Source organism: Galeopterus variegatus, unplaced genomic scaffold (assembly GCF_000696425.1).
Source record: "Galeopterus variegatus unplaced genomic scaffold, G_variegatus-3.0.2 Scaffold1217, whole genome shotgun sequence".
Taxonomy (NCBI): domain Eukaryota; kingdom Metazoa; phylum Chordata; class Mammalia; order Dermoptera; family Cynocephalidae; genus Galeopterus; species Galeopterus variegatus.
Genome location: NW_007727328.1, coordinates 195,722 through 207,613, shown reverse-complemented (window position 1 = coordinate 207,613; position 11,892 = coordinate 195,722). Strand labels below are relative to the sequence as shown.

The 11,892-nt window shown below is 32.1% G+C and overlaps 1 protein-coding gene across 2 annotated transcripts in view; it reads right to left on the bottom strand.

Moving 5' to 3' along the window:
* SOS1 (son of sevenless homolog 1 (Drosophila)) overlaps nt 1-3,267 on the bottom strand; it is a 28,353-nt gene extending 25,086 nt beyond the window's left edge. For both annotated transcript variants that reach the window (XM_008575605.1, XM_008575607.1), the window contains exons 1-4: nt 3,190-3,267; nt 2,291-2,413; nt 1,726-1,829; nt 362-584 (exon numbers count right to left, since the gene is read on the bottom strand). In XM_008575605.1, coding sequence (XP_008573827.1) covers nt 362-584; nt 1,726-1,753 — 251 coding nt within the window. In that variant the 5' untranslated portion in view covers nt 1,754-1,829; nt 2,291-2,413; nt 3,190-3,267. The remainder of the gene's footprint in view (nt 1-361; nt 585-1,725; nt 1,830-2,290; nt 2,414-3,189) is intronic.
* Between the last annotated feature and the right edge of the window lie 8,625 nt (nt 3,268-11,892).

Here is an 11,892-nt window from a genome sequence, read left to right as displayed (position 1 = left end):
ACATACTATCATTAGCCCCGTTTTACTCTTGAGGAAACTAAGTAAGAGGCAGAAGAATAAAGTTACCCAAAGAGGTTAAAGTTGCCCAAGGATACCAAGCCAGCAATTGGTAAAGCCAGGATTTGAACCTAGCTTCGCCAACTAGGGCTGATCGCAGAAAGAGAGGAGGTATAAATTCAGACAGAGCAACTGGCACCAAGGGAGTGAAAGAATAAGAAATGCTTGCCAGGCCTTATTACTTGACATTTCACATACTATCTCATTTATGTCTTATGACAACCCTGTAAGGCAGAAACCAGTATTTCATTTAAAAAACAATTCTTTTGAAATGATTTTTCAGCTTGAATGTCAAATTACATACCGGTATAGATCTGATTCAAGTAAAGTAAGTTGTCGAGCAATTTCTATTGGGTGTAAGGTGAGCAGGTCAAAAGTCTCTATGTGCCCAGGTCGGCTTATATGCCACTCAACTGTGGGAGGTGAACTCTGAAATGTAATGTTATGACCTGGTCCATTGTCTCTTGCAATTTTTTTCCTTTGGATTATTTTAGTGATGGATTCAACCCATTTTTTCATTGCTTTGCCTGAAATACATTATATTTTAAATAACATTTAAATACTCCTTAATATTTTATTTTTTTAAATGATTTAAAATTACCCAAGTGATACCTGAGTATATCTTTGCTATAAAATGTTCAAATGATCAAAATTAAAAGTCCAAGTTCCCCCTTACAATTACCCAGTCCCCTATCCCAATCTCATTATTCTCCACATGGGGTAACACTGTTAATATTCTGGCATGTGTTCTTCCAGATCCTTCCTAAATAAAATTAGAAAGTAATTTATTTGTAGAGATTTTTTCACCTGTATTGCTCTGGACTTCAATTCAAAATATCATTTTATAATCCTCCAAAAAAAGGTGTATCTTACAAAAATCAAAAGATTTATAAATACAGCTTATACATATTCACTATTAATCTAATTAACATTGCATTTTATAAACCAAACAGTGCCAGAGGACTGATTCCTTCAGGTTAGTGAGTTTTGATGTGGCTCTGTTTTGTACTGTATATGAAAGTACTATTATTTACACTTTTTTTTCTGATTCTTATTTAGAGTGTACAGTGGAAATAAAAACAAGTTTGTCTAGGACATATTTAGAGCCATACAGTCATAGAATCCTTAAAACTAGAAGGGAAACCTTGGAGATCATCAAATCTAGCTTCTCATGTTACTAATAAGGAAAATGAAGTTTTATGAATCAAAGTGATTTTGTCCAAAGTCATGCATCTGGTTAGTGGAAGTGTCAGCAACAGACTCTCCATTTAATATGCTCTGCTTCCTCTCTGATTCTCTCTATTCACCTACTTGTGGCCCACTCAACCTCCATCAGTGGTGTTATAATGGCACAACAGTTCCTAAATGCCCTCAGGTACACATACTTTCAGATAAGTGTAAAAACTTAGCTTAAACTGAGACTTTTCCTAACCAATTCTAAAATAATCATTAAGTTGATTCTTTAATTGAAAATACATTGGGTCATCAGGGTGATAATTGAGCAATTTGTAGGCCTAATGTTTGATGAAAATTTTCAACATTTTCAAATGGTCTTGCTGGCACTACTATGCACATCTCTTAACAACACTGAGCAATAATGGCATCAATTGATAGTCAAAATATTAGTACTTTTATTACATATAAAACTAGCCACATTAAAAAACATACCTCTTACTGTTCCAATAAATTCCTCCATGCGTTGCAAAAGATCTGCATCTCTTTCAAAATCATAGAAGTGGTGCTCTACCCAGTGCCGACATACATTTAGTACCCTATGGCATTAACAGAATTGAATTTCATGGGAACGCAAATATAAATGCTTATCACAATAAATGATATAAATGAAAACAGAGTAACTTGTACCAAACTGAATAATCTTATCAGTGGCTTAACACTTTCAAAAATCTGGTAATTAAGACTGACACAAGGGCCGGCCCGGTGGCGCACTGGAGAGTGCGCCACTTGGGAGTGTGGTGGCGCTCCCGCCGAGGGTTCGGATCCCATGTGGAGACCGGTTCCCGCTCACTGGCTGAGCGCGGTGCGGGTGCAACACTGAGGGTTGCGATCCCGTTACCAGTCAGTAAAAAAGACAAAAAGGAAAAAAAAAAAAAAGACTAACACAATAATTCCTAATTGCTCTTATCTAATTCACGCATGTTATTTGTTACCTTCTCTTTGTTTGGGAAAGATCCTTATATACTTTGACTACTTCACTTATTTGCTTAATGCTTACCGCAGTTGTACAGGCTGTATATATTCTTTTCTAAATCTTTTTAGTTCTGCACTCAAAGGTTGATCTCCGTTCTCTATAGCTATGCGATCGGCTTCTGTTGGCTCAGGCTCTGGAATTTCAAACCTGACATAAAACAGAGCAAATTAATGAAAATACTGATTATATCAAATTATTCAAGTAGAAAATCACAAACCTTTTCAATAGTCAGCACAATCGAGAGAATACTGTAAAAATATGACTAAGGATAAATACATCAGTGAAAACAAGTGAGGCTTCTCTAATGTAAAGGTTAAAGATATTATTCCTAAAAATTTTTTAAGAAGTTAGTACTTGCCAATATAAATAACACTAGAAACACAAAGAATACATGTAAAATCTGAAATCAAATGTGATTATAAAGTTATGGGACTGATGTCCATTTTTGGTTTGTAGAATTACAGTCTAAATCAGCTGACAATAATTTTTCAGGGTAATGCTTGAAGAGTTGACTGCTCTTCATTTGGGTGGATGAAACACCCTGATGACAGTGTTTGTTTACTGACAAGCTCCATTTTACTCAACATGTAGTATATTTGCAAACTTCTGTTTAGAACATCTAAATCATCAAAATTTGAATTTCCAGACTCTAAATTATACATTTCTGTACAGATCTTTAACTTGATTAATTCTATAAATCTGAAATTTCAAATACTGAGTTTTCATGTTAAAAAAAGATGACCTATTTTTATATTTAAAGAAAGCTAACATATTATTGTAAATGGTCATGTAAGAAATGTTATTTATTTAAAAAGTGCTCGTAAACTACAATTTAAAAACTCATCCAACATATTTCTGAAAAACATATAAGACCGTAACTCAATCTCTTAAAAAAAAATTTAAACATCTTTAAATTGACAGACCTTTCTATTATAAGACTCAGTAGTTCTTGAGGTTTGCAAAAAGATCTGTATGTTGTAAGAAATGTCCGAACAAAATTGGGATCTAAGAAGAAAAAGGAAAAATAGATTATTAAAGTCTTGGATTCAGAATGATTAAAAGTATTATTTACATTATCATTTACATTTCAAAGTACCAAAATGTTTTGACGTGTAAACTGCTTTGGACTCTGTAATGCAGTGCTAGCTTTAGTGCTTCCTAAATTAGAGGCAAAAACATTGATATTAAAATTTTACATCAACTTATTTCTTGCCCTCTGCACACTCTGACCAGCTGACCTCAAACTCATCATCGGCCACAGGAATGCGCAAGGAAGAAAGGCAAAGGCAGAGCATGGAACCAGGCTCCCACCTACCACCAGGATCTCAGAGCATCACCAGTTGGTTTCTCTCTGGTAAAGAGAAAGGCCGCAGCAATAACCCATTACTTTTCCTGACATCCAGTTTAGTTTATCTAAGATCAGTTACCTAAATTTCTTTAAGTCATGTTAACAGAGCATATAACTAGAAATTGAATCTTATAAAGTAGTAGATTAAGTTAAATTCAGTTTCTAAATTATTTTATTTGCTAGAAATCTTACTTATAATTGCTACAAGATGTTTACAAATACCTATACACTATTAAAACTACTAAAAGTGCTAGAATATGTTGGTTTGTTCCTATTCCTAACTTTTAATTCCTTTTATTTCAAATAGTCACAATGAGAGTTCAATCATAAGAGCAGGAGACTCCAACCCCTTCCATTAAAGGACCTACTTTTCCTTCATATTTCCATGAAGTAAAACAGGAGGCTGACTGAATGTGATCACTTCCCCAACTTGTATTCTCCCAAGTTGTGGATAAAGGCTGTTGTCATCAGCACAAGAGACCTGGGCTGTCATCTTCTGCATAAAGAGGGGGAAAGACATCTTCCCATAATGGAAAAAAAAAAAAAATTACTCACTTCTATAATTCAAATTTTATCAAGGTCCACATTTAGTTGTAAGAAGTCTTTAAGGAGTGAAAAGTTTGTTAATTTGAGTCTTTTACTGGAAGAATTCTTTTCCTATTTTTATTATGGATTGGTAAACTCTAATTTAATGGTCAATTCATTGAGGGTAGGCAAATGCCTTTGTTTTTGTTAGGCTACACACTGTGGATCAAAGCTTCATAAGAAGGACGATGACTTTTATTAGCATAGGATTTGGCAAAAACAATATATTTGGAAAATTTCTACGTAGGTTGATTCTGATTAAGAAACACCCTAAATTTGGCCTTAAAATATTTATAATGTAGTGACTTTTTTTCCAAAAACAAATTGATGGATTTTTTATAATTTATTTTTATTAATTTTTTATAAAACAAAAATTTATTTCCAATCTTTAGTATATGTGGTCAAGATAATGAACTGATTTAAATATCAGACAACCTTGAATTAAAGTTATAATTTTTAAGTCACAGAAAAATTTAAAGAATAAAAGTAAATTGGTTTTAAATGTCCCCTTCTCCTTTAGCTTTATACCTCTGAGGCTAGAGTGGGATATTGATAAAATAAACTTAAAAACATATAATCATTTAATAATTTCCTGTCTGTTGGTATTTTATTGTTTGTCTTCAGTTACAGAGATCCTCAAAAGTTAAAGACTAATGTCTCATCCAGAAGAAAAGATTTTAAAACAGAAGGCTGTACAAGATTTTAAAACAGAGATTTTTATCGGTTTCATCACAATCCTCCCTTTCAAGAATCTTCTTCCTGTTCTGCAAATCTATTTGTAAGGTGAGGCTACTCAAAAAAGCATGTGTTTAGGAAGCAAAAGCAGTGGCCACTCTAGAAATGCTAAGTTGTCACTGTTGGAGAGAGAGCCCTTACCCTCAGTACAGACTGCTCTAAGCATCCCTGAGCTGCTGTTTTTAGAATGCTCCCCACACCGCCTTTTTAATTTAATGTTTAGATAGAAAATTATTTTCTCAATATACAAAGGAAAACATCACAAATTGAATTTAAAGTCAACTTATAAGGAACAAATTTAACAAAGACTGACATCCTTAACACATAAAGAACTCTTAAAAATGAATTAGAGAAATCTTAACAAAAATTTGGTGAAGGACATGAGCAGACAAGTCACACATTCCCACCCAAAAAGTTTATTTCAGTCTAAAAGTCTAAAATCAATATCCATATCCATTTCTTAAATCAGGCTAAAAAGTTGTGGGATATCAAAGGTACTTTTAAGTTGAAAAAGAGAATAAAAGCAAGTTCTAAGTGAATTAAAATATGTTTTAAGAAAACTGTAGCTATTTTTTAAGGCAAACTATTTTAAAATGGACTTTTCATCTTCTTAAGCCAAAACTTCTGGCCATTTCAGTACTTTAGCAACTGATGATAATGCTGGGAAAGTTAGGTGTGCCTCAGTGCCACATCAGTCAAACAGGATAACATCAATTCCTGATATGTTACATAATGTTCTCAAAGAGCTTTCACATAACTTATTCCATATGATTTCTCTGAGGTGAGTAGGGCAAGTGAGAGAAGTAACTAAAACTTATCTAAGGTCACACAGTAGAGTGGCAGAGATGGAACCAGAGCCCAGATCATGTAATTCCTAGTTTGATACTCTTTTCTACCATATCATGCAATCTCCCTAAAAGAAAGGATCACTTAAGGTTTCCATACCTGTGAGATCTAAATATAAAGAATCAATCTATGAGTTATATTATCACTGTAGAAATATACATAAATGATTAATTCAGAATGTAGCTATAGCTGCTAATCTTGGTTAAAGGCACCAGAAAAATCACTGAAAAATTAGCGATCTAATTGTGAGTCTGTAACTCTTAATAAGCCGCCTTCCACATTTGAGGAAGTAGCAGCTGTAACCTCCTGTACACGGTATGCAGAACAGGAGTTCCTGGAGCTGGCAGTAAAATAAAAACACCCACAATCATCACTGTTATAATAGATTCTAAAATGACAAGTTTAAGCTGTTTTTAGCTAAACTGGAAGTAAAAGCAGCCTTGCCAAAAAGAAAAAAAACAGCAGAAACTAAAATAAACCAAGAAAATTTGGCAAGAGTTTAAATAAGTACTTTCAAAAACTTTCTTAAAGGCTGCATATATTCCCAGACTTGCATTAATTTATATAGACTCTATATTCAGTCTAAAGCAATGAAAAATTGCCATGAATGAAAAACTTACATTAAGAAAAGATATAATATCTGTATTTGAAATTTTACACAGAAAAGCGTACATATTCCAGAAGCTATTTTTATTTCTATTGCACTGAATTCTCCATTTCAATGATTGTAATAAATACCATGTCACACTAACCACTGGAGACCTTTATCTTTTTGATGATGTAAAAGGCTAAGATAACTTGATATAAAAAATATCCATCAATAAGTACAGGCTATATAATTTTGTAAAAAAACCAAGTACCTACTTCTGTTTATCAGGCAGTGATAAAAGCTAAGTTTTATACCGTCTCGGTTGTGGAGCAGCAGTTACCTACCTTTATTCTAAAACAATGTTTCAGAGACAGATGGAAGGCAAACACATTAAAACACAAAAGGTAGGCTGTGTTTCGCTTTAACATGTAAGCTTGAACAGATAATAGAGAGAAAATGAAAAATAGCCTATTTTGATATTCTCTTTCTCTCATGTTTATCACTTGCTTGTAGAGGTAATTTCATAATGTTCTTTCTCAAACATGACTACCTAATGAATTTCCATATGAGCAACAATAAAAACTTTCCCTTTAGTTTGTCCCGCTTCATCATTATGCGTAACATTACTCTTCTATTTGACTCTCAAATTCCTACACTAAGATTTCTACCAGGTTCACTAACTGCATTGCTTCACCCTCTTGATACCTACCACCTCTCTATACAAATACCTGCCAACTCTACCATCAAGTCCCTGTTCTAGGTCCAGGTTATTTCAAACATGAACTGTAGTTATTATTTTCTGCTGGCCTTCTAGCTGCCTCCGTCTCCCTTACTATAAAACATTCTTTGATATTTTACTGCACAAATCTTAAAAATCTTAGGAATTCAGAATATATTTAATGTTCAGAATGTAGCATACTAGATTTGAGGTGATAAATCCAATTCTTTTTTCTTGTGTCCCTATTTTGATTGACACGACATTTTATTTGGCAAGGTCAATGAGATTTATGAAATATTTATTACATAAAAAAGTTATGTAAAGAACACCCTTCCCCCAACCACCATCATGAAACACTGTTAATCAGGATGTCTGTTCATGTGATAATTCTCCCTTTAATACAGCCATTTAAAAAGTACAAGAAACAATAAGCTCCTCCACAAGGATTTATAAACAATCACTCCTGAATTCCTTAAAAAAGGAAACAGACGCTATGCTGACGCACAAACACTTAAAAAAAGACATATCAGAGAGTTTAAAAATAGAACAGCATTGCCCCTATAGATCAAAAATTGTTCAAAAGATTAAAAGAAGTTAGAACACCCAAACTGATGCAGGTTTTTGACCATTTTCTATATGAAGGCATAAAACAGCAGCAAATACTTTAAAGAAAAATATCATCTGGCTTAAGTTTTTTCAATACCCTCTCTAAAAGAGTTCACCATGCATGGGAAACACTTCAATCTGAAAAGCTTTTATTTTCCATATAATGTTAGTTCTGAATTACTATCCTTATCCCAAGGTCATCTAATTTATCTAAAATAGACTATCAAAGTGGACATACCACCACCATCTCTCTATACTCATGCTATTTTAGGTCTCAATAATTAATTTACACTTTATTGCCTACAACAACTCTGTAACAAAAGTAAAATTCCTACTCTCAACTCCTTTTCTTTGTGCACATTGCTTTTGTACGCTACGTAAGGAAATAGTCTCAATATCAGTACCAGATTTAGAATGATTCATACAACTGGATAATTCTTCCCCCACCACTGGGTATGAATCCCAAAGTTTTGATAGTTAGTGGAACACTGGATCTGTGAGACAAGGTATAAATTAGGTTCTACATAAGACTCTGTTAGAATCTTTTTAAGGAACAGTTAACCACTTTCTAAATCACCTAAATTAAAAATTTTTTCCCAGAAAGCTTTCCTCTTACAGAGCAAACTACGCCAAGAGACTAATAACTGGGTTTTGTCAAAAAATAAAATGATGACCGGTGTTTAACTATATAGTAAAAGTTATGCATTACGTGGGAAGTTTCTCTATAGTCAGAACTTACCTATTAACTATCTTGGTAAGACAAAAAAATTATTCTGATTATATCTTCATAATAGACTTGTGTTTGCCCAGAAATGAACAAACCATTTATATTATTGGCAAGTCAAACCAAGCAAGTAATTCCCTTTATTTTTATTATTCAACACATTTAACTAAAAAATTATATCATATTCTAATAATGAAAAAAATTCACCTTGTAAGAGTCAGTGTAACATGGTAGAAAATATACCGTAAGGAGTCAAGAAACCCAATTTCTAGTCCTTATTCTGCAATTAACTGATGATATGACTTGTGGCAAATCATATGACTTTCAGGCATCTTGGGTTTTTGTCTATAAAGTGAGGGCTTGGACATCTCTTCTAGCACTAGAGATGTATAGCTTCATTTTGTAAATTATTGTTAAGATACGTGAGGGATGAAGTTGTGTGAAGCCATAGTGAAGCCTGAAAACCAAGAGAAACTGAACAACAGTTTCTCTTCTGTTTTCCTATGACAATATCTAACCAACCTATAATAATCTGAAAGATGTCTATAAGTGGTATCTTATTAGTTATTAAATTTTCTCATGTATTATATTCAGTGCCTTTCATTATAGTTCTATATAATAAAAATATGCAAGTTAAATTTTAGCTTGTGTTTCAGTGTAAGCCACAACCCGCACTGTATATTCTACAATAAAAATACCTACTCACCAACTAACCAAACCAAAAATCTCTTTTTTTCTGAGAAGGCTGAAGAAAGGGGAGAAGAGAAGACCAGACCACTAATAGTTCTTAAAACAAACAGTAACTTGATTTGTTATCATTTTAGTGAGGACTCAAAGTCCATTTTAGCTGCAAGGGATCTTAAAAAGAACCGTTTTTAGGTTTTACAAGTTCACAGATGGTCTATTATAAACATTCTATATTTCCAGTAATAAGTTCAGTAACCGACCTTACAGAATAGCCCAAATAAGCTAACATTTAACACTAATTTATGTGTACTATAAACCACTACTCATTAGATATATATGGCATAATTAAAATATTCAATTAAATTTCAAAAGAAGACAGAAAAACATCAAAAAAATGTAGCCACAACACTTCTAAAACCAACACTGGCATTTTATTTCTCAGGAAATTACTGGAAAGAATTTTTTATAAACTTTAACTTTTTAAAAAAGTAAAATAATTCATCAATTTCAATTTTACTATACTCTGACAAAATTCTATAAATCTTGAAACTTAAGTGTTTTATATTAATAAGTAAAAACATTCAAAACATTCTATTCAAAAGCTAACAATTGATGTGAAAGAGAGCAACTATTAGAAACAATAAAACCATGCTATTAAGTTAAGAAGATGGCCAAAACCATAGAAAAACTATCATCTTGTTCAAGTTAGCTTGCTTTAAAGTGTCTTCATTCAAAAAATAAATATAATAAGAGGTACAGATCTCCAAAAAAAGTATTTAATTGCAGTTCTGCAACAGCTTATTAATAATCATAAATTAATTCTGTAAAATAGAGCAGTTTAAAGAAAAATTTTATCATTAACAGTTAAGTTTTATAGAACCAATTAAAATTTTTGAAATTTGAAAATGTTTTCCAACCCAAATACAATTGACTTGTGATAGTAAGTACTAGGTAAGTCTTTCTCAGTGGTTAACATTTATGTTGCTCTGCAGGAAAAAAGTTAAAACTTCTGTCTTACAAACATAGATAAAACTCTAAGGATTAATTTTACTCTAAACAGTCTAAGAACCCGAAACAAAGTTACTTAGGATAAAATGATGAACAGTTTAGAATGCTTATGTTATAAAAATTCTGTGAATACTCTAAGGACTTAAAAAATCAGGATAATGTGTATTTTGCAACCATAAATTCTGAGTAATTTAATAAGACATTTTTATAGTTGTATTCTAGACCATAGTGCACAGAAGGTTGATGAAGATCAACTAAATAGGCAGGTCATAGTAATTACTGAAAATTAGACCTCTAAAAAACAATTTTATATGTACAAAAGATGACAAACTTATTTTTATTTATTTATTTTCCATGTAAAATAATACACAGCTTAAATTTCCCGTGCTTTAATTTATTTGGGGGTTAGTAAAATGAATATTCTGACTATAGAAGTTTCTAGATGTAAAATAATAGTAAAATTGGAATTGCAGACTAGTCTTCTTTCACTATATTCGACGTATGTTTCAGCTACTGCCTGCTGTTCCCAAATGGTTTGTGCTTAGAGAACCCAAACTGCTTTTTAAATTAGCCTATGGAAAATACTATTATTCTACTACGGAAAAGGCTAACAAAAGAAGTACCAATTAGAAGCCAAATAAAAACTGAAACCAAAACAAAACAAAACAAAACACTGGCTTATTTATCACAGAGATATGTGGAGATAATGAAACATTATATTTACAAAGTGCTTTGAGATCACTGATAAAAACATTATTGTAACTTAACTTCACTTTTTACACGGTGGCCCTGATAGTTCCCAGGCAGTATAGTTTTGATTGTATATCTAATAAATTGAACAGATTAACATTGTTGAATGCTATTCATCTTTACTAAAATGGGTAAGTTAATGAATGTCTTTAATAGTTTAACTGGTGCCAGAAGTTTCCAGAGAGAAATTGTACTTTAAAAATGGAAGAAAAATTTCCACATAAAATAGGAATGTATTTTAACAAAAACTATGGGAATGGAAGTTAACTTTCACATTCAACTATTTAAGAATAGCATTTATGTTCTGAGTTACATTTGATTTTAAATCAGTTACACAAGTATGCCTTTGTATAAAAAATTCTTTGAAAATAAGTTTATATTTACAAAGCATTTTCATATACAGTATTTCATTTATTCTTTCCCACAACATCCTAAGATACCTATTTGATGATGATTTTTTGAGATGAAAAACAAGGGTTCTGAGACATTAAGGGACTATAACCACATGAAGATTCAGTGCTGTTTTTACTATACCATAATTCTACAGTATTTTACAATTATCAAACTTCCTATTATGCAGAGAAGCTGAAGGCTGAAGAACAGATTATCATTTACTTTGTTAGAAGAAATAAAATTACTTAAAAAAATGAATCGTTATATTTTTCCTCTCAACAATTATATTTGATTCTTCCCATAGCAATCTTCCTACATGTTTTGGAGATTCCTAGGCTTCCTAGGTTTGTCTCGAAAAATTGCCCTGCTAAGGTGAAACTCTTTTCTAAAGTGGCATCAGTTATAAAAAGTAAAAAAAAGAAAGAAAACTTAAATGGCTTCCAGGATTGCTAAATGGACTTCAGGTGATGGATGCATATGACAATTTTTACTTATTTTATAATCTCAGTAATAGAAAGAGAATAAAGAAAAAAGATAAAAGAGTAAAAACTTTTTAGACTTTCTTTCTTTTTTTTTTTTTTTTTTTTTTTTTTTTTTTTTTTTTCTGTGTCCGGAACGAGATCGACACACCATGCTT